Genomic DNA, 24,176 nt, shown 5'->3' with positions numbered 1-24,176 from the left:
AAATATTGTTCAAAACGAAATTTTCGGACCAGAAAAAAAACTTGGTTCTTAGCATAAGGTCATAAATAATAAAACATAAACAAAGTTTAGAAGATAGTCATATAGAGAGAGAAAAGAATCATAATAAATTCAATAAAACATTTATTGATTGTATGAAAATAGTTCTTTTTTTTAACATCATTCACAACCAAGAGATTTCAAAATATCACAAATAACATTACTTTCAATTTATTGAAAGAAACTCTATCTAAAAAAAGAAAGAAAAGATTTTAATATACTGAATTGGTTTATTTAAGCATGCAGTAGACCACTGTTATTGCATTAATACAGCTTAATTAACAACTAGGTTTAAAAAAAACGAGTAAATATAAATGCTGCAGTTTTTTTTTTCTACATCAGAATCTAAAATAGTATTTCCATAAAATAACTATTAAATTTTCATTTTCAATACTGGTTTTTAATCATAAGTTAAGAAAAAAAGGTTAATTCGGTTATTTTAAGCAATAATAAACCACTTCATGCAATTCCATTAATTTGTCTGCACATTTGAATATTTTTAAATGATTTCAGAATAGGAATTTAAACATATAATTGGTAACCAAAATAATTGATAAAAGTACTAACTTTAAAAAAAAAACATTATATTGCATATAAAAACTTACTCTAATAAGCAATTAGTTTTTAGTCTGTAAAAAGTCGCATCAAAATTAAAAAAAAAACAGGGTTCGTGATTTTTTTGATTTAAATAAAAAAAATTTTATCTAAATACACTGTAAGAACTTTGATTTATTACTAAAAAAACTTTATTATAAATGTTTAATCAAAATTAAATTAATATTATAACTATATTATAAGAATATTTTAGAAGCTCTAACTACTTAAATTTTTTTTCCATTATAATACATAGCTTTGAATGTAAAGCAGCCATTTTGAAACAAATGCATGATTGAAATTTAAAGAGTCCAAAGTGGTAATTTTTGTTTAAAACAAGTTAATTTAAGCAAGAAGACCAGAAGTATTAAGTGATTTTAAATTTTCTGAACATGATCTAGTACCAGAGATGCAATGTGCTAATTTAGTACCTGTCAATAGCACAGCCACTGCAATCGACTCATGAAAATGTTATAAACTTAAAATTCAAACAGTGCAGCATTTGTAATAATTGACGATTCATAAACGTTTTGATTTTTTTCCAGAGTTGAAATTCATAAACAACTTTACTATTTCGTTCAATAGTGAAGAGATGAACAGAGTTAAGTAATGATTCTTAACAGTTTTACTTATGGACAAAGGACTGTGTGTTGCGACACATAATTTCTTGTACTCAATCATTAACAAACAGAAAGATGATAAAAATTAAAAATCTATTCTTTTTTAAAAAATTAAGTCCATACATTAAAAAGGGTACAAAGTTTATACATCATTTTTAAAATGGTAACACAAGACAAATATCTAGTTCCAAAACTATGACGTTTATAAATGGATAGCACCAGACAGATATAGAATATATTTAAAAAAGAAAACAGTCTTATGACTATAAAAATTAAAGCAACAGAGGGTTGACATTTAAGATTTAAACTAAAAAGCTATTTTAACAGGTTAATCATTTAACAGCTTTGTTACAAATTTTAAAAAATACATACATAGTTTTTGATAATATTTGCAGAATTAAATTTAGACTTTATACAAAGAAGATTATCCAAGGAATTCTTTAAATAAAAAAAAACTCAACCATGGCCATATGCAGCTCATTACTTACAGGACATATTTTCCATCACTAAAATAAAGTTGAAGAATATAAATGAATAGGAACGTTGCAAATAGATTTATTGCTAACACATTAACTGCAACCAACATATTAACAAGCAAAGAGTATGACTCGCCATAGACAAGTTAATGATGAGTGTAATAATAATTAAGAAACAAACTTTGTCAGTGACTTCAAGTTATTTACAACAAGTTAAAATAGTTTGGTAAACTTAACTTTGCCTTTAAATTAATCATTTCAAAATAATTAGCAATCTCACACTTATTAATTTTTATAAATGGACTAAGATGGCAACTCCTTTTGAAAAAATAAAAATACTTAAAATGTTTATGATTTTTAAAAATAAAATAACTTCACATTTCATCACAAGTAAAACAATTGGCACATTTGACTGTGCGTTTTAACTAACATAGCTGCCAACATGGATTAGGAAAAAATCTAGTAGATTTTACGAAATAACATAAATTTTGTGATAATTGTTGCATAATGTACTAAATATTTTAGACATGGGGAATTGTAGGAATTTTTATAGTCATCAAAATAGAGAAACTGTAATATTTTCCAGTTAATTTTGAATATTAATAGGCATTTAACTCATCAAAGATAGTAAAAAGACTTTTTTAATTAATTTAAAAAGGGAGTTCCGAACAAAAATAAACTGAACATTTTAGAACAAAAAAGTTTTGAACTGATTTCTATAAATGAGGTTCGATTCTTTATGTATCAGTAATACTTATTTAAATAATCTAGCAAGCAAGCAATAATCTGCACAAAAATTCTATTTCAATAGGGATTTTTTTTTAGGAAACTTACTCCATTTTAGGGAATTTTCTAAAATGTACAAAAACCAGGAGAATTAAAATTAAACCAGTAGTCCAGGAGAAACTGGCAAAATCCAGTAGAGTTGGGAGCTATGAACTAAGTATTTTAATTTTCAATTGAATAAGATAAAATTTTAAGAATCTGATATAAATAACATTTAATTTCAAAAAAGGCAGAAAATAATACAAAATCTTACTGAAATAAGTGCCATTATAAAATAAAAATATAGAAAAGGTAACATAAAAGCAAAATTGAGTAAATTAAAAATATAAAATGGACCATAAGTTTAAGACTTCTCATCGATGTTTTGAAGAATAACAAACTTCAGCTGGAATGTTGCAAGTAGAAAATGTCCCAAAAAATAATTTATTGCACTATTATTCTTTGGACAAATCAACATCATCGACCTCATCCAGCCAAGGATGCAGTGTTTTCCAAGTGTCATTCCACAATCTTGTTTGCAGTAGTGGATCTCTAGAATATTGACTAGGCTTCATTTCTCTGCAATCTTCGATGTATTTACCACCTTCTGCTTCTAGAGCTGCAGACAAGGCGGCATAGACTGTCACTTCAGCACCTTTGATAGGCTTCTATAATTAGAACAGCAAAATGAGAATAGTAATTTTTTGAGAACAAAAAGTAATGCAAATTTTAAAAAATATCAGAGTGCTACGAGAAAAAAGTGAAATGAAGATTCAAGAAATGAGGGATAAGTCTGTTAAAAAATGGAGAAAAAAAACTGGAAATTTATCTTTAAATTTTATAAGTGAGAAACATTTTTAAATAAAGGAAAAAAATATTAAAAATTTCAGCAAGGAAAAAAGTGAATGTAGGTGAATATTTTCAATGTTTTAATAATAAAATATTGATGCTGGATTCTGTTAAATTATTTGAATACAAATCTTAAAGAGTGAATAAGAATCACAAGTGTAAAAATTGTAAATTGCATGAATTACAGATTGGATGATTAATTTTAAATCGTACGAATGTAAATTTCAATCACATTGATTTTTTTTTCTTCTTAAAGTTTAAAAAAGCAGGAAAAATTCATCCATGGCAATATAAGTATACTCATTCCAGGGGTGGCCAATTTTTTTAGGCAGAGTGCAACTAACTGAATTGAAAAAATTATGCTCATAATTTCCTATGATTCCAACTTACTAACATACAAGGTGTTCCATAAAGATTTCCCTTAATATATATTTTTAGAGTTCTAATTAAAAATAAAAACAGTAATGCATACACATTGGGGGTCGCAAGCTAATATTTAACCAAGGAAAGAACAAAAATGCTGTCAAAATTTTACAAATTACAGAAGAAATATTCAGATACTAAAGTAACAATTTGAAGTGCAAGTTTATTTGTTTAAAAAGAATTTTTGAAATACAAACAAAATGAAAATAAGTTAAAGCAGAACTACCTGGAATAAAAATGGTCCTACAAATTTAGGCCACCAAACATGCTTGTACAAGTCGGTGTAAACTATCCCAGGGTGAATGCAGTTAACCAGCACTGGAATTCGACTGTTCTTAAGGTAACCATTCAGTGCTAAAGTAAACAACATCAGACACACCTTTGATTGCATGTAGGCATGGTGGGGGCAATATGAAGATCTATAAATTTAGAAGGAAAAAAAAAGACTTACTTGATTCTCAAATTGTAACTTACCTTAAACAATAAACTTTATTTTAAAGTGAAAATAAAGTTCATTAAATTAAATATTTATATAAAAATTTTTTTAAATATTATAAACTTTTTAACAGCATAAATTTAAATAACTGTTGGAATTTAAAAATATTATAAATTTGGTTTCCTTATTTATAATTTGTTCAAGAAATATTATGTATTTCATATGACAAAAGAGCAATATTCTGGATGGACAGACAAAGGTGACAAAGTCAATAAATTTCAATAATGAAATAATGGGCCTGTTACCTTCTTGGAAAGGAAAAAAGAAACTAAACCAATAAGGAAAGTGGGGGTGTGCTGCCAAAATATATGTATGTTTACTGGGGCTTTTTTAACCAAAGTAGGTAATTTGCAATAAAATACTTGAGTACATTATCTTATTTTTGCCTTTTATTTAGCTTCATCCCTTTAAGCAGCAAAAATGCATAGGCATATGTAATTTTTGTCATCTTACGTCACTTGCCAATACTGACAAGCCTATTTTAACCTACTCACAGTTCTGCACGTAAAAAGTCGCATTTTAACCTGCAATCTTCTTTGCATAGCAAAACCCGTTTTGTCTGTGTAATTAGATAGGGTAACAGTGTATTGTGAGAAATGTTCCCTCAATTTTGCCCATTTGCTAAACTGCCAGTGGGTTAAGGCATTTTACTTTTACCCCATGCCAGTGTGCTCCAATTTCTAACTAAAATATACTGCAATTATAATTGTGACAAAGTGCATAAAACCCTGAAAACTTTATGCGCAAAAAAAATTGAGATATCAATTTATACTCCAAACATGTTTCATATTTAACACACTTTTTCGAACTAACATTTATAATTAAATTACCTACTAATGAAGAATATCACATCTTTCGAGTAACTTATTTGAGAGAAAACTTACTTCTTACTAGAATTGCTATATTGGATTTTTAAATCGCACAAATACAAATCAGGATCAACAATGTAGGATTTTAAAATCACGTGAATATGTATCGCGATATTGGATTATAAAAACGAAACGCTAAAATGCAAATGGCAATGTTAAATTTTAAATAGCCAAAATACGAATCACAATACATAATTTTTTAGATTGAGTGAATTATTGGATTTTAAAAACGCGAAAGTACAAATTGCGATGTAAAATTTTAAATCGCCTAAATACGAATCACAATGCATAATTTTTAAATCGAGTGAATATGAAGCGAAATGCTTAGTTTTTAAATCACATACTAAAACCGATTTTTTTATATATAACATTCGTGCGAATACGTATCGCAATACTGGATTTTAAAAACGCGTGAATACAAATTGAGATATTAGCAGCTTTTGGCACAGTGGCAAACATTCAAAATACCGAAATTTTGATTTGGGGAAATTCCCGAAATTAATGGTCATGAGGTACGCGTAATTCTGGGGGAAAATCACATGCCCTGTTTTGAATTTTTAGACCTAAAACGCAATCACCTGGTGTGGAGAAAAAGCAACATTTTCCGAAACTATGGTAAGGGAGAGGGTAAAATTGTAGTGAGAGTGCCTTGAGACACCTATTCTATTTACAAAAAGTATAGTGTAAGTCTTACACAAATGAAAGTTAATTTATTATTCATAAAACACTTGGCTTTTTTATACTTAAGTATATTAAAATGATGAAAGATTTTTAATCAAAAGTGTAAAGCATCACCAAAGCAAAAAAATTTAGAAGAAGGGAGTTTTAAATTCAAAAACTAATAAAATTTGGATTGGCAGATTCTTTAAGCTGAGGTAAAGGAAGTTTTGTAAGTAAAGCATTGAAAGTTATATATGTATAATAAAGTTTACTAAGGTATATTATGGTAATTATGATATATTATGCTTATTTAACTTACATACTGTTTATATCAGAGAAATCAATTTCTGATATGTAATGAAGGCAAGAGGAAACATTAATAACTCTAGTTTTACAACTTGGGCTGGCAGATTCTTTAAGTCGAGGAAGAAGAAGCTTCGTAAGCAAAGCATGAGAATAATAGTTTATGGCTAAATGAGATTCAAAACCTTCATCTGTAATTTTACGAGGTGCAAACATAATACCAGCTGCAAGAAAAATTTTAAAAACAATATTAAGTTTCTGGTAAAAGAGTATGAAATAAATAATGAATATTATGACAAAAAATAATAAAATATAAACTGATTGTATATTAATTTTTAATCAAAAAATAAATTTAAAAATTAAACATTAAAACTTTTTATTTTTGGACTGTGATTTTTAATTTTTGTAGCAAGATCATTTTGAAGATAACCATATTTTATTATAGAAAAAAAAATACAGCAAATAGAAATTAACATAACTCATATTATTATGAGATTTAGACAATAAAAATTAAAATCCTATATAATTGTAATCCCACAAGTAATTTTTGCCACAAGAAAATTTATATGACAACAAACTTAATTCTTAAAATAAAATCAAAAAATGGGATGAAAAACTAGCCACCAAAAGACATAGCCAAACAAGATAATTTTATAGGATTATGAGATAAAGACAATAAAAATAATAATCTGAAATAAGCATTTAATACTAATAATTTTTGCAAAAGGTAAATTTTTATGACAGTAAACAAAATGATAGTGATAAAAGTAAAATTACAATGTTAGTTACCCCAAACTAATGAAAGAAGTAGCTAATCAAGATACGTATTTCGTTTCATTTTTGTGAGAAGAAAATCAAAATATTTCATAGCAAAATTATTTGTTGAAACAAAATTACTAAAATGTGAATTACCACGAGCTCTCAAAAGAGGTAGCCAAACAATATGATCTCAAAACATTACACGATATAAGCAATAAAAATAAATTTAAATCTTACATTTTTTTAATTTCTAGAATAGGACACTTTTAAATTTAGGCAGGAAAAATTCTTAAAAATAACTAAATAAAATTATACAAGCTGTGATGTATCATAAACCACTAAAAGAGGTAGTCAAACAGGATGACCTTACAACATTTTGTAATTTAAACAAAAAACAGCAATTTCTTGCAGAAGTATTTGGACATTCCACGGATAGTCCCAAGAAAAATAAAAATTTAATGATTGATTTTAAAAAAAAAAGAATATACAAAATAATATAGCACATAACTAAGTAATTATTAAAAAATTAAGAAAATTTTGGAAATTTAATTACATAAAATAAACCTTTTATAATATTTTAAACAAAATTGAAAGTGCACCCTCTAAATTCTCTTAAGTAAAAAATGGTTCAAAACCCTGAAGGTTACAATTACCGTTATTAATCAGAATATGGAGAGGCAATCCAGACAATAAATATTTGTCAGCAAAAGCTTTCACAGAACTCATTGATGAGAGATCAACATACCAAATTTCAACTGGAAAAAAAAAAGTTTGTTATAATGCAAAACTAACCTTTATAATTTCATGAGTTCCACTCTAAATACAATTTCGAGACTGAAACTATTCTTTTGACCAATTAACAACATCCAGGGTTGTTTACCAGAATTATAAAAAAATTATAGTTCATGGCCTCCAAAATATACCTCGGCAAAATAATAACTCACATATTAAATCAATGATTTAATTATTTTTTCTAAAAAATGTTTTTTTTTCCTATTTCATTAATTAATTTTTTTTATATTAATTGATGAAATTTAGTCTACTCTTAGCTTATTTTTTTCCCAAGAATTTTCAGTCTTGGAAAATATTTTTAAGTCTTTTTTTCTTTTCTTTTTACCACTTTTTAGTCCTCAGGACAGAAAAGTGGTACCCACGTAATTTCTATAAGTTCACATTATTTTTTCAGGAGGTATTTTTTACATGTAACAATGTAAAAAATGTCTAAAATATTGTATTTTTATAAACAAATACTAAGAAAAAAAAAGCTTAAGAAATTCACTTACTAAGTAAACTGTCTCAATCCAATTATTTTCGGCCAATTTATTAAACCTGCTTGGACTATAAGAAAATACCAAGTTCCAGATATTTTTAGCTATTTATTTGAAAGTTTTGAAATTTTTTTAAAAACTTTTAAATAGCTATAACTTGAGAACTAATTGACCAGGAGAGCCAGGATACATATATAGATATAACGAATTTAATAAATTAACAGCTATTCTTATTTAGATTTTTAGTCCCAAGTATGTAGTTCTCGCTGTTAAACAGTGAAATACATGACAGATTCCTATTCATCTTTGAATCTAAACAATGTAAATCAAGGCGAAATTGAGTGAAACTTTTTACTTTTACTGCATCGTAATTCTCAAAACCTACTGTGGTCTGTGGAGATCGAGATTCAGACAGAAAGAAAAAGTTTATCGGCATTAAGCAGACAAATGCATACAAAATTAAAACGAACACCATCTCGCGGTATTAAAAAGAAAAAGACTTTCCTGGGATTGACAACATAAATCATTTTTTGATTATTTATATTTACGCCTGGCAAGTCTTGAAAATGGGCACCCATTTTTGAAGTGCTTGAAACATGTTGACTGTTCTTTCATATTTGTATATTTTTGAAGTGAATGAAATTTTCAATCAGTTAATATCTTACCGCTTCTGTTTCTTGACAATATTTATTAAATGATTTACCTTTGCTTTTAGGAAAAAGACTTCTCAATATTTGTAAGCAACATTCACTGTCAGCAGCTGATGTATTTGAAGCTAAAATAGACAGACAAAAATAATGATAAAACTGAAATATTGACTAAATTGTTAAAATAAATAAAAATCAAGGAAATAGTATAAGAATGTGTAATGAAGTACTATTACATTATTAAATAATATTTACATAAAATCAAGTCCCTTTAACATTTATATAACGTTAGTCTACATCTTATCATTAAATAAGTTCGAAATTAATCCTGAATTAGTTTGAAATAGACAATTCATATAAAATATACAAAAACTTTAAAAATCAATATACTGACCAATAATGACATTCATGCCAAATCCAAGTAATTTTTTAACAGTTTCATAGCCTATTCCATTTGTTCCACCAGTTACAACAGCAGTACGACCCTCACATCTCATAAACACTAAAATAAATAAAATACATTTTTATAACAAATAAAATACATTTCCTAAAGTTAATTTTTTTTAAGATCACGAAATTTAGTAACTCGGACAGAAAGAAAAACTTATATTTCTTGCTGCAACATTTGTTAAATGATGATTTTATAATCAATATCATCCAAATAGATTTTTCCTTAATCCTTTTATATAAATCAGTTTCGGTTTACAAAAAGATATTTTTCATCAAATATTTAGTATTTTTTCCCTTAACTGATTAGAAAAAAGTTGTTATTTCATTTAAATTATTTAACCCTAGATTGATAAATATGCATGAAGGATACACTATTCATAAATTCCTCTAATCATCTACAAAGGTACTTGGACGTTTATCTTTCTATCTCTCTCACTTTTATAGTTTATTAAGTGTTACTGAATTTTGGAAAGGAAAGTAAGATGAATGATTAAAAAGGGTGAGATGAATGATTAGGGATGAAAAAAAATCCAATAATATAATGATCGGATTATTTAATCTAAAAACATTTTCAGTAAGATCAACATTTAATAAAAATTAGTTCTAAATACAAGAAATCTTAATTGAACTTTATCTATGTCCTGCAATTTAAAACACTGATCTTTAAAAATTAAATAGCTTTACTACATTTAATAAAGCAATAAAGAAATTGCTTGTAAAGTACCCATTGGAATGTGGAACCTTTTTTCCAACGTTTAAATTTAATCCATTTAATTGAATCTCTTTGAACTTTTCATAACAGTGCAACAAATTTAAATTTTTAAGTTTACCCCTAGAATTGAATACAGTAGCCAAATTTTTCAACAAAAAATAAGCCCTTTTTAAATACTTTTTAAGCACTCAAAAAATATTTTTAAGCACTATACAATGACAAAATGTAAAATAATTTTCAAAGAATTTACATGATCAGGATAAAATAACTAGTTTCAGTCAAAGAACTCTTTTCTTGATTATATTAGCCACCATAACAAGATCAAGAGATTTTTCGGTTTGATTTTAGAGGGGGGAGGGGGGAATGAAGCCTGAAATTGCGAATTTTGTGCAAAATGCAGCAGAGTTGCACATGAGAGTGCAACAATCTCATCGAACCTAGCTCAGTATAGGCACATGCGGATCCATAAGTATTTCGTCAAACATGTAAAATGATTGGAGCTTCCATGCACTACGGACTAACAATAGGCGGAAATGCATTGCGTTTGAATGAATTGTGAAAACCACGCTTTTGCATAATAGGTGGCGAAAATCTACATTGTAAAGAAAAAATATCGATTTCGAAAAGGAAAAATTAAGCAATTTTTAAAAACATCAGATACTAAAAGTACCCTTAAGGGCTTTTGAAAAACGATTTCAAAAAGGAAAAATTAAGCAATTTTTAAAAACATCAGATACTAAAAGTACCCTTAAGGGCTTTTGAAAAACGAAAATAAGCACCTTTAAGCACTATTTAAAAATGCCACGCACCCTGTATATATTACGGGATACACTNAAAAATTAAATAGCTTTACTACATTTAATAAAGCAATAAAGAAATTGCTTGTAAAGTACCCATTGGAATGTGGAACCTTTTTTCCAACGTTTAAATTTAATCCATTTAATTGAATCTCTTTGAACTTTTCATAACAGTGCAACAAATTTAAATTTTTAGGTTTGCCCCTAGAATTAAATACAGTAGCCAAATTTTTCAACAAAAAATAAGCACTTTTTAAGCACTCAAAAAATATTTTTAAGCACTATATACAATAACAAAATGTAAAATAATTTTCAAAGAATTTACATGATCAGGATAAAATAACTAGTTTCACACAAAGAACTCTTTTCTTGTTTATATTAGCCACCATAACAAGATCAAGAGATTTTTCGGTTCGATTTTAGAGGGGAGGGAGTGAAGCCTGAAATTGCGAATTTCGTGCAAAATGCAGCAGAGTTGCACATGAGAGTGCAACAATCTCATCGAACCTATCTCAGTATAGGCACATGCGGACCCGCAAGTATTTCGTCAAACATGTAAAATGATTGGAGCTTCCATGCGCTACGGACTGACGGTACACGGAAATGCATTGCGTTTGAATGAATTGTGAAAACCACACTTTTGCATAATAGGTGGCGAAAATCGACATTGTAAAGAAAAAATATTGTTTTCGAAAAGGAAAAATTAAGCACTTTTTAAAAACATCAGAATCAGATACAAAAAAGTACCTTTAAGGGCTTTTGAAAAACAAAAATAAGCACCTTTTAAGCACTTTTTAAAAATGCTATGCACCATGAAATAGATTTGAGTTTTCCCTAACATTTAAAACAAAATAATATTCTAAGTTTCCAAGAAAGCCAAGTCCAAGAAATTAAAATTAAGGGATATGATTCATTAAAAAACTGAATCGGCACAGCAAGTATTATAAAGTGCTTTGACAATTTTTTTTCAACTGTATCACAGTAATTATGGTGGAAAAAAATACTGAGACACGACAAAATTCCCGTATTCAATTAAGAAAGATTTCTATATCATGATCCGAGCAAAAATAATCGCCTAGTCTCAGCTACTTCCGGACAGTGGTCCCGCGAAAAATAATTACAGAAAGAGCCAACTCGTAGCCACACATGGGATATACCTCATCTTGTATTTTTTTTTTTTTTGCATACATATTTTGTTAGTTGCAAGTTTAAACTACTTTTGGAAACTATAGTTGACATGACAGATCCCGTAATCATAATTTCGTGATCTGCCATGCCAACTACAATCACCAAGGCCCCAAGTCGGGGGAAATTCTCCTATCCTGGTCTGTCGCTCCAACCACAAATTTCTAAGTGCCAAATAAATTGAAAATTTTTCTCATAAAAATATGTTTGCCCAGGGGGGGGGGGGCTACGAGTTATACCTTTCGAGCTTGTCCCTTTCTGTGATGTTTTTTTAGTTTCTCTCAGGCCGCTGCCTGGAAGTTGCCAAGACTTGGCGATTTTTCGGGCATAGGTACTGAAATCTTCCTTAATAAACTTATTTTTAAAGTAATTACTGAGGTATAATGAATGAAAGGTCAAAACAAACAAAAATCAGGAAGAGTAAAATTATATAACACTAATAAAATTTAACTATATTACATTATTTGTTAATCGTATTAATAGGGGAGAGGGTTTAATTTGAAGATATATTTACCTTTTCCGGTCAATCCAGATTTAAACCAAAACTTTCCAAGAAGTTCCAGGAACAAGCAATACATTGAAAATAAATAAAGATAAAATATTTCCCCGATTGAACATCTACTACGCATCATGAAAAAATTATTCTTCCCACAAAATTTTCCATACAAAAACACTACAAGCTTAAAATGTTATATGACGTGACAACAAAAATTTAAAATTGGATTGTTTACATGGCAAACCGCTGTCATTGATGTTTTGATTAATCATAAACTTCGACTGTCGCTTCAACTTTTGTTTGTTTTTGTCTCTTGTGATACAATATACATCAATCATCAATGTGGATCAAATATCTGCTATGAAAGCTACAAGCAGGTGTATATCAAGTATTTAGCTTTTGGAATTGTTCATACTTACCGTACAGCCATTTCTTTGTTTACAAATTTCTAAAGTTTTTGACGTGTAAGAAAAGCGTTAATATTCTTGTTAAAAAAAACTTTAATTCAATTTTCTGTTTGTATGATTATTATCTTTTGTTATAAAACTTGTTTGTTACATTGAAAGGTGAGTCTCTTTATTTGTTCCTTTACTTTTGTGTTTGAAAGAAAAATAATGTAAAAATGGTAAGAGCATGAAGGAAGTATGTTTGAGTCGATTTACCTTTAAATCCTTTACTTCATATGTATCCATAATAGTAACTTGACAGCTCTGAAAATTTGTCTCGAAAATATAAGCAGTTTACAATAGTTATTGATTAATTACGTGATGATTCTATCAGATGATTGTGTTATGTTATAGGTGCGAAATATTTCAGTGTTGGTACCTGTTTATGCTTCCCCCTCAAATCCGTTTTTCCTTTCGAGATTAGGTTATAATAAGGAATATCGTTTATAAAACATCGGATTTAAAATCTACAGAGAAAATCAGCAGCAATAACTGCTAAAAATTCGATAGTATTACTGCCTTAAAAAGTATGTGCTCAAATGCACGATTCGAATTTTTCATATTGTTTGAAATATATCGAGATATTTAAAAACCACGTGAAAATCAATATCAATAACTGCCGAAACTTCAATCGAAACATTACATCGATTTACGATACTATCTGGGTTAATTGAGAGCGTCAAAAAAGGATTATCTTAAGGTATGATTGAAATATTACCTAGAATCTTTGAGAAAAATTTATGAGAAAACTAAGAAAAGTTCCTTATAAACAAAAAATCTTTCTTCAAGATCTCTAACATTCTGCGACAATGTCGCTGTGCCGTTGCGATTCTGCCCCAGGGACGATTTCTTATACACACAAGTTTTAAATCCAACATCACCATTTAATTCACGCAGTTATAATATCAAACATCGATTTTGGTAGTTTTACGTGATTTGAAATCTACACATTGCGATTCTTATTTGCACGTTCTAAAAACTATGCATCCTGATTTGTGTTTACGCGATTCTAGTAAGAAGTAATTTTTTTTCTTGAAGGTGTGATATTCTTCACTAGTAGGTAATTTAGCTGTAAAATTTAATTAGTTGAATTAGTTAGTAGTAATTAGTTGAAAAAAATCATGTTACAATGAAACATGAATAGTATATAAATTGATATCTTGATATTGATTTTTCACACAGAAAATTTTCTGGGCTTTTCACTTCGTGTCACAATTAACTCTGAAATATGCAGTAATGACTTCTTATTAAAAAATATTGAAATTTGAAAACCTATGTTAAAAGTTGAATTCCAAGTGTAACAGAGGGGAAATCACACAGGTATTTTATCATAAAAAATTTATTAAATATGTGTGAAAACAAAAAAATGTGCAATAATATGCTACTTTTTGGTGCAATGTTTAATTAAATGGCAGGATATTTCCCCTGTAACTATATGTCAAATTTGTTAAATGTCCCCTTTGTTACATTGCATTTTTTGAAGTTAATAAAAATGTGTAAGCATTTTAAAAAGTCTTATATATAATCATTTATTTTACCTTGAAATGTGATAATTAAAAAAAAATTAGAAATAATGTTTAGGATGTTCCAAATTTCAGAATATAGCGGAAAACACAGTCCCTGTAAAAAATGTGGGATTAAACATTGCACCTTAAAGTAGCATATTATTGCGAAGTTTTTGGTTTTCACATATACGTGGACGTATATTCACATATACGTTCACATATTTAATACATTTTTTAGGATAAAATACCTGTGTGATTTCCCCTCTGTTACGCTTGGAATTCTACAGAATGTTCTTTAAAATGATAGCTATCTACCAAAAAAAGTGCATTTATGATTGGTGGGTAAAGCAGTAAATTATTGCCAAAAGAATGATTGGAGATATACATCCTGCAAAATAAAATTGTAAATCAATAAATTGAAATAAAATTGTAAAATAATAATTACAATAATAGTGTTGCAAATCGAGGACCCACCACATGTGACAGCAAAAATCAAGATTTGTTTGTCAGAATAATATTGTACCATTAGGATTCAAAAACCATATGTGAATGTCGAAATTTAAAATCCTAATGAATTTACGTTGGAATCAATGCAAATAAAGTTTTTTTTTAATGTATTGTGATACATAATTTGGTTCAAAGTGGATGTGGGGTTAAGTTTTTTGTGTACAGTAGCGCAGGTGGGGTATTGTGCCACGCAAGTCCTGTCTAGAATCAATCTTGATTTTGTATGTTATTGGTCAAATTTTTTTCCAAATTAATATTTCTAAAAAAGTAGCAAATATGTATTGCTCACTGCTGAATTGTAATGATAGTTAAACAAAGTTTCTGGTTAATAAAATTATTTGCAAAAATTTTGTTTCCTTTTTATAAAATAAAAATTTTGAGTGAATTATATAGTGTTTCCTTTCACTGAGGAAATTTTGAGTAATTATAATTTTCAAAATTCAAATATTTTGTCATTATTTTTTAATTATTGAATTTTTTTAGATGGCGCACCGTGACAATTTAAAAACTTCTTTGAATGGAAGAACGTCAGAATCTGAAGAAGGAGAAATAGATGATGATTCACCTAAGTATGAGCCTAATCAGACTGACGATGATAGGTATAATATTCAGTCCAATATTACAATTTTTGTTTATTTCATCAACCATAAAAAGTTTTAAGGTTTTTTTTTTTTCGTTTTAGAACTATTGTAAGTTTATTTCCTGTATTTAGGGCTCCTAGCTGTTTTTTCTCTTTTGTGAATTTATGAATAGGACCGACTTGGGAACTAAACGCTAATGCTTACACTTTTGGCTAACCTCACAACTGGTACATCTGCTCCTGCACCCAAAAGCCCAAGGTCAAGAAAACTGGGATGGGCTCAGTAAACCTTAGTCCTCTATGAGCTGTTGCGCCATTGAGTTTAGTATTTTCTGTACTAATAACAACAAGGAGGAAGTGAGTGAGAGATATTTGGTCATCAGTAGGAGTCAAACTGAGGACCTATTGCGACCTTTGGGGATGCGATTACTAAGCTGTAAAAAGATGTACACCCCTAACTAGAGTGAGTTAGGGAGCTTTATATAGTAGTCCCACATACTCTCCCTTAAGGGGATGAGAATGTCTGACTCGTTAGTAGGAAGTGTTTCTTGAGATTGAGAGACCATGTAGAAGTGACTAAATTCATCATTCCAATGTAGTTAGGCCATGCAATTTGGTTGTCGAATCAAGATAAAGCTTGGGACAGAGCAAAGTTGTATAATGCTGTTGTATAATATTTGTGTGTTTGTTTGACCTTGAAGAGGGTCGAACTAAAAACCTTTAGCTCCATAACCAGATGCTCTAATCACCATGGGAATGGATGTACACTCAGTAGCATAGTTTTGGAAAGTGTTGTACAGTAAAGAGGATGTGGATATAAAAAGGCTTTCTTTATTCACTTTTTGTAATTTAAACAGTTAGAATACATATGTATGTGGGTGTGCTACCGTTTAAGTGTGAAATCTGTTATTTCATAGAATAACTAGAGATGTATAAAAGTATATAAAATTATTGAATTCTACGATTTAACTAGGTATTCTGTAGAATAATGATTGCTTGATCATTATCCTATGAAATACGGCTCTCGAAAGTTCTTTTAACCAGTTTTAGCTGCTTTTAGTCAGTTTTGAACTGCTTATAGCTGCTTTGCAGTGACACGTGTGTTTATACTTCATTCTGTTGCTTTTAGATGTGGTTATTAATCTGAGCAATAAATTATATCATCTGATTTTCCTTATTATTTATCAATTAATTTGTAAAATAACTTTGAAATTGTTTATTTTTCACTTTAATCCTCTGTCACTAGTTATTTCATAGAATAACTGGGTAAAATAGGAAATTTTTCATCTGTTACATACTTTAACTGACTTGCATAGTTATTTCATGAAATACCTAGTTATTCTGTGAAGTAACTGATTTAAACACTTTAACAGTAACATATATATCAAAAGGGAATAACCTCCCTCAAACATACATTAAAACTATGCCACTGTTATGCATTAAAACTACGCCACTTGCTATGCTCTTATAAGGTTTGAAACATCTACTAGTGGCATATAAAATTTCATATATTTAATTTTAGTCATTAAATAAATGTTATGCTCTATGTAAATGTTTATTAATCTATATTTCCTAGTAATATTTTTCATATGGTTAATAATGAATGTTTATCTATTCTATTACATAGTTTTTATTAAATAATTTTCATTACTAGCTCTAGTGTAAATTCTGAAGATGAAGAAGATGAAGTACTGGATATAAAACCTCCTCCAGCTATACGGAAATCTGAAATTTCTAAAAAAGATGATAAAAAGAAAAGTAGACACAGGAAACATGACTGTAAGACTAATGTTTAACAATGATAAATCCTTAGAATCCTTATTTAATTTTTTTTTTAAAATTAACAAAATTCTCTTTTAAAATATTTATTTTCCTCGCATAGATAAATATTTTGTATTTCCAATGTTTCCTTAATTCTGTATTTTTATTATAGTAATGTTTATCACTTGGTGTTAAAATAAGTTTTTGAAAGTATCAAACATACATTGTATTAAACAACATACATTGTATTTCTTTTATTATCTTTAATCCCCACCCAATCTTTCAAATCCAAGTAGAAAAAATGAAAGGTACGCTTTTAAAAAACGAAATATTAAATCTTAAAACCATTTTTTTAAAACAGTTTATAATTGGAACTTAATATTGTTTGGCTAAGCATTGAATTTTGTGTTGTTTATTTCATTATACATGGTATAAAAATAAAATTACTATCTAAAATTTCTAAATACAGTGATATTAAAAGGCAAAACAGATTGTAAAGAAAAATAAACCAGTTTAAAAAATTTTAAAGCAATATTTTAATAGAATATTTGCAATAGTGATCAAAATTAAACCTGTGAACACAAATAATTCTCTCTTGTTTTCTCTGGTGTGCAATTATCTACCATACATTAAATTGTTTTTTTTTTTTTTTTAATATGCAGTGAACTAAGAATAAAATTAGTATACATAATTTATCTAAATAGGCAATAATTAAGTTCTTCCTTAATTATTAACTTGTACTTATTTTATTTAAAAAATAAGAATGCATAATCCCCTATAAAAATTACTTATTGTTCTTGGGGTTATTGGTTAAATGATTTTAAAATTTTGTATAAAAAAAGAGTATTTTTTTCTCATTAATATAATGAATTTTTATTTTGTTCATCATTGAATTTTATTTGTTTAAATTTAAACTATTCTATATTACTCATCTAAACAATTGTATTTGTAATTTTAGTTTCTTCCATGTTGCCTATTTTCTTTTCTTTTTCGTTTCCTGGAACAAATAGGTTTCTTATAGAAAAAATCTTGACTCTTTAAATTTAAATAAGTGTTTCGAATATTTCGATTGTTCTTAAATTACTTACTACTAATTGTGTAAAAGTTAAAAATCTGTAGTAGAATTCTATGTATCTTAACTTCAGTTATTAAGACTTAAAAATAGGGGGGAAATTAGTAGCATATACATATACAGACTTAAGAGTAGGAAAAAAATAACTAGCTGTCAAACATCAAGACAAAAGCATTACATTTGTGTGCTACTTTTGCATTACATTTGTGTGCTACTTTTAAGTGTACAAAAGATATGAGCAGATACAAAACTAGTGAAGAAAGAATGTAAACCCTGTAAAAAATTACATTTGTAAAAAATGCATTAAAGCCATTAATTTTTCATCAACTCCGTAAACAAATTACTCAGAATTTTTATTTATTTTGGTTTAATTATTTAGCATAGAGCGGCTCCAAATTACCTGTTTAATGTTTAAACTCATTTGTCATAATAAACATTACTTATCTATTCTTAGAATGATACTCAAAATCTTACCTTTGATTGTAGCTCACAAGCGGAAACATCATCACAAACGACAAAGAAGTTCTCATGCAGAAAGCTCATCACGGGATAGAGAATCGAGTACAAAGAAAAAAATTGAAATAGACAGCCATAACCACAGAGAAAGAGATAGACATAAAGAGGATATTCGAGTTGTAAAAGATGTTAGAGAGGTGAGACTAAGTAAAGATGTACGAGAAGTGAGACTGAATAAAGATATTCGAGAAGTGAGACTGAGTAAAGATATTCGAGAAGTGAGGCCGAGTAAAGATATTCGAGAATCCAGGGGAGAATTTAGTGATACTAAAGTCAAGGATGAAAAACTTGTGTAAGAGAAACACTTTTGTTATATTTGGAATGCTTTTTCTGATTTAAAAAATTCATACCTGAAATGCAATTTTATCTAAAAATGTAACTTGTAATTGATATTATCGAAATATACACACTTCATGTGATTTTGCATAAATTTAAGGGGAAAAAATTCCTTTGTGCACACGATGATTAGAAATATACGATAGTTTAGTGGTTTATCTAATATTGTTGTTTTAAAGCCTCCGAATTTTTATCTACTTTCTTTACATTTTTCACATGAAATTCTTGCAACACATTTTAAGATGAACTTTATATAAAATAAACATAATACCTGGATAATTCACTGAGACTATCAATGGCATATTTATAGGGAAGGATTTGGGGGTCAAAACCCCCTCCGAAATTAAACATAACTTAAATAATGAACTATTATATGATAAGTAGGATGTAAATGTAAAAAAAGTTTTCATTATTCATTTTTTGAAATTTAAATATTTAGATCAGGGGTTTCCTACTTACATGTAGCCGGTGACTGCAATTAAAAACACCAGTCAAATGGCGGGCCGCAACTGTATCAAAATTTTATATAGGACTCTTTTATGTTTGAAGAAACATTAAATATTACTTTTAGATTTTTACCAAGTTGTACAAAACAAAAGTATTGAATTACAAATTAAAATAAGAAGTAGATTTTTAAAAATATTTAATTGCATATTAAAAAATTCGGGCTACAATAACTTTAATGTGCACCCTTGTATTAGATAATTAATGTGCAACAGATATCTAATTGTTAAGATATAAAACTTTAAAAAGGTTTGTATTAAAACTTACATAGTAGCACTCAAAATGTTCAGTGACAAAATTGAGGTTTCTCTGCTGCAACCAACAGAGAATAGATATTTAAAATTTGCAAATGTGTGTGTAAATATTTTTGCCCAAAATGAGTGGTTTCAAAAAGTTAAATGCTAAATTGTATTCACAAGATACAAAAAATGAAATTAAAAAGAGCAACATACACGATTATTTTTGTTATTTTAATATTAAAAAGCAAAATAACAAGCATTACAAATATTGCTTGTTATGTATCATTTTGAATCTTCTCTCAATCAGAAACTTAGTGAAACAAAAATTTTTTCCTTTTAAGTTTAATTCTGAGATAAATTAACATTTTTTCCGACTTATTAAGAGTTATAGCATAGAAGAAAAAAATTTTCGAGCATCTAAAATTATTTTTTTTTCTTTTCCGCTTATGCGATATTCAATTCAAAGAATTTATATTAAACATGATATTCATTCCCTCTTTTATGCATTTTAAAATTTACAAATGTAAATAATTTCGTCCAAAATGAGTGGTTTCAAAAAGTTAAATGGGAGAACTTCTTCGGGGAAGTTTCTGATATGCACATGCTAAATTTTATTTACAAAATACAAAATAAAAAAGAGCAACATGCACTATAATTTTTGTATTTGAATATTTTCTTGGATGCAAACCTGAGAAATAAATTTTTTTGCACCGTTGTTATGTTAACTTTCACAGAAACGAAGAAATTAGGGGTTTTTTTAACGAAAGAAAATTATTTAAAACCCATATAGATTTTGTACGAAAATTGTCCACAAAAAAAACCACAACTAATATATTTTAGTTCGCCGGCCTCAAAAAAGGCTTTGGAATCCAGATACGACCCGCAGGCCACCAGTTGGTAACCACTGATTTGGGCTATATATATATATAGAGAGAGAGAGAAAATGTGGAATTAATTTTCATGTTTTCTCTATATTTTTAACTTATTTTAAGAGTTCTATATACTTGCAGCTTTTGCTCAGTAAATAAAACTAACACAGTAAATATTCTTAATTTTTTTCATTTTCCTCTTTTTTTCCTTCTGAGATATATATTAGAAGGACCCACAACCCCCCCTCCTTCCTCAAACATACATTGAAACTACACTACTGGAGACTGTGTCAACTCAATTCTTGTTGTAGTCTTGTATATATTAAGGTCATATGTATTTGGTTTGCAAATAACAAAACAGAAAAACTTATATAAATCTAGTTATCTGGTCTACTATTGGTTGAATAGATAGAGCAGATAACTAAACATACAGATTTCTATTATTATATTGCCAATTAAATTAAAATAATACTAAGTAAGCTACATTACAAAAAAAAATTATAAAATATGATATTGTAGAAATTAATACTTTCATCGAATTCAGTGGAAATTTTTATTCAGTATCAGTTGGAGTTGAAGATTTCAACTACCAACTCTATAGCTCTGATCAACAATATAAAATTCTACACAAGGCGACAAAATTATTATCTTTATTTTTACTTATTGCCTTTTCTGCCTTTAAAAAAACATTTTTTTAGAAGCTCATCAAAATAAAGATTAAGTGTTATCGGAATTATTTGGCATGATGCTGTTGCCAACTCATTCAAGCTAAAATTTTCTAAAATCAAGCACTTATCCCTTTTGGTTCTCAATTAAAAATTCCACAGTGTCTGCAATAGTACTTATATTAGAATATTTGGTAGTTATTAAAAGAACGCCAGTTATTCTAATATGTGGTGAGGAGGAGAAACCCTCTCATATTAAGTTGAGGACAACTATGACAAAATCAAACAAACATTTGTTACCAACTGAAACATAACAATAAGATAAAAACAGAAAAGTAAAAGTTAAGTGTGAGTGTGCGCAGAGCAATGTTCAAAGCTTCTTAAATACTGAAGAAAGGTAAAAGGTTGCTGATCCCGTGTACGTCATCCAGCTGATTCCGTTAGCGACTACGCTGGCGCCACAATGGCACCAAAAATACTAACATTCAAAATTAATTAAGCATCATTGGCATCAGTAATAGTGTGGTGTTTTTTTTTTAAATTTTTTCTAAATGAACCAGTACCTTATCTCCATTAACTTTGCTTTTTAGTACATAACGTTTTCGCTCTTCCAATTACTGTTGATTTTAAATCGTTTCATTTTATAAAAACACGCTTGAAAACTATGACTACAAACAAAAATAAACATGTAGTTTCAGATAATTTAAGGAATGCAAATTTGGTAATGTGGCCACTCTCTCCATATTAATCTTATGAGTTTGTAAAGAATATTTAAACATTATGCAATAAACTCCTAAATGGAATTGTCTGTGATTTAATTTATGACAATGGTTAAAAACTAAACCAATATGAAAATTTATTTTTTAAAACATCTCTCCTAAACACACTGATGCTGTTTCTTAAAATATATTCCATCAGTTCTTAATTTATTTATTGTTGCATTCACATATTATTGATTAGAAGGAAATTATGTGTCTAACAAATGTTAAAGATACGCTCAAATTTAAATAATGAACAAAATTCAGTTTAAATTTAAAAAAAGGAAAAGGAAACTAATTTCTAAATTCTTTTTAGATCATTTATACACATTATTTTTTTTAAATGTTTTTTACTGATATTAACCTGCGACCTAAATTAATAAGGGAAATTTCCCTGTTTCAATCGAGTATTGAGTTGTGATTTCTTTATTTATTTTGCATGCATATGAGCTGATTCAAAGTTTTTTCTGTTTATTTAGAGATAATTTTGATGTTAAAAAAAAGGAATGGAGGGAAAAACGTTTGAATTTCATGGAGAAGAAGCGAGAACAAAACAGAAATCAACCTGATAGTTCAAGGTCAGCAAAAGGTAATACAAAACGAAGTATTATTGATAACCAAATATTTTTTTACTGATATCTGAAAAATAAAAAATTTTTAAATTTCATTTCTTTGAAAAGTTTTTTGATCAATTTTATTAATCATTCCTTACAACCTTAATAAGAAAGAGATAACCGTGTTTGAAAAGATAAGTAAATATGAGTAGAAATAAGAGTATCTGCTCATAAAATAGCAAAGAACTGGTTAATCTACTGAATCCAAAAGAAACTGATATTTATGAAGAAGTAGATACTGTCTTCATTAATATTTAAGTAAATTGATGAAAGAAAAAAAAAGATGAATCAGAAGAGCTTTGAAAAAATTGAAACAAAATGAAGCAAAGATACTGACATATACAATATATTTTTTAAAAGAAATATATCTCATGCAGCTTTTAAAATGTTGGTGCAATTATTATTTTGACTCTATTTTTTAAATATTTGATTTTCAAAATTTTGAATTTTTCATAAACAGATTTTTAGTGCTCCCTTTGAGTTTGTAATATCAAGATTTGTCTGTATAAATAAATATTATCTTCAGCACAAACTATGACAACTGTAATCTCTATATATTTCTTTTATTTACTTTGATAAATATTCTTAAATAATGCTCAAAAGTTTTGTCTTTTATTTAGAATTTGTATCTAATGGCAAAGATTTAAGAGATAAACTGAGAGACAGAGAACGACAACAAAAAGAAAAAGAAAGACGTCTAGAAAGATTTCAAAGTCCATCCAAAAATATAAAGCACATTCCTTCATCAATTGTTGTAAACAATAGAGAAAAAGAGAACGAAAAAGTTCTAGGTAAAATAAAATCTCTTGTGCATCATTAAAATTTTAAGAAAAAAAATTATGTCAATGTCAAATTTTTTTTTGTTTAAAATTCTTGTCGTGTTATAAAATCTACAGATTTTTTTAATTTATTTATTTGCTGCTGGCAACTGTGTACTTATATAAGCTCCACATAGTTTTTATAAAAATCTGCTGTATTATAAAATCTACAGATTTTTTAAATTTCTTTTTTTGCTGGCAACTGTGTACTTATAAAACCTGCTTATAGTTTTTATAGAAATGATAATCATCTGCATGCATTTTAGATTCGGAAGAAATTCTGCAGTAGGTATTGTTATAATAAAATTTAGTTTTAGGTATTATCTCTGATCCATAATAGTAAAACGAACCTTCTTATAGAGTGTTAAAAAAATACATCAATATTTTTTTATAAATTTGTCAATTTTAACAATGTGTTAGTGATTTGTAGAAATGAATAGTTTGATATATTTGTAAAAACTAGTATTTTGATATTCAAAGTCTAAAGGTGAAAAGCTTGCAAAATATGAAAATAAGATTTTTTGTGTTTTGGGAAAGGATTCATTATAAAATTCATTCCA

The 24,176-nt window shown here is 27.9% G+C and overlaps 2 protein-coding genes across 3 annotated transcripts in view; one reads left to right on the top strand and one right to left on the bottom strand.

Annotated features, from left to right (window-relative positions):
- Positions 1-1,345: 1,345 nt before the first annotated feature.
- Positions 1,346-12,739, bottom strand: LOC107442692 (polyprenol dehydrogenase). 2 transcript variants are annotated; one of them, XM_016056319.4, is made up of 7 exons: positions 12,445-12,739; positions 9,181-9,288; positions 8,843-8,914; positions 7,525-7,626; positions 6,129-6,336; positions 4,011-4,203; positions 1,346-3,180 (listed from the first exon to the last, which is right to left on the bottom strand). In XM_016056319.4, exons 1-7 carry the CDS (start codon positions 12,560-12,562, stop codon positions 2,968-2,970), a joined length of 1,014 nt encoding a protein of 337 aa, XP_015911805.1. In that variant the 5' UTR covers positions 12,563-12,739; the 3' UTR covers positions 1,346-2,967. The 2 variants fall into 2 exon arrangements, with proteins under 2 accessions (XP_015911805.1, XP_015911806.1); XM_016056320.4 differs by lacking the exon at positions 7,525-7,626 and having other exon boundaries at positions 12,445-12,698.
- Positions 12,740-12,833: 94 nt separating this feature from the next.
- LOC107442691 (cyclin-dependent kinase 11B) overlaps positions 12,834-24,176 on the top strand; it is a 29,213-nt gene continuing 17,870 nt past the window's right edge. Inside the window, exons 1-6 of the mRNA XM_021147368.3 lie at positions 12,834-12,992; positions 15,368-15,483; positions 17,119-17,243; positions 18,784-19,105; positions 22,664-22,773; positions 23,419-23,589. Coding sequence (XP_021003027.2) covers positions 15,368-15,483; positions 17,119-17,243; positions 18,784-19,105; positions 22,664-22,773; positions 23,419-23,589 — 844 coding nt within the window. The 5' untranslated portion in view covers positions 12,834-12,992. The remainder of the gene's footprint in view (positions 12,993-15,367; positions 15,484-17,118; positions 17,244-18,783; positions 19,106-22,663; positions 22,774-23,418; positions 23,590-24,176) is intronic.

Source organism: Parasteatoda tepidariorum, chromosome 3 (genome assembly GCF_043381705.1).
Source record: "Parasteatoda tepidariorum isolate YZ-2023 chromosome 3, CAS_Ptep_4.0, whole genome shotgun sequence".
NCBI lineage: Eukaryota > Metazoa > Arthropoda > Arachnida > Araneae > Theridiidae > Parasteatoda > Parasteatoda tepidariorum.
The sequence above is the reverse complement of the archived record's forward strand: the minus strand, read 5'-3'. Positions and strand labels throughout refer to the sequence as shown.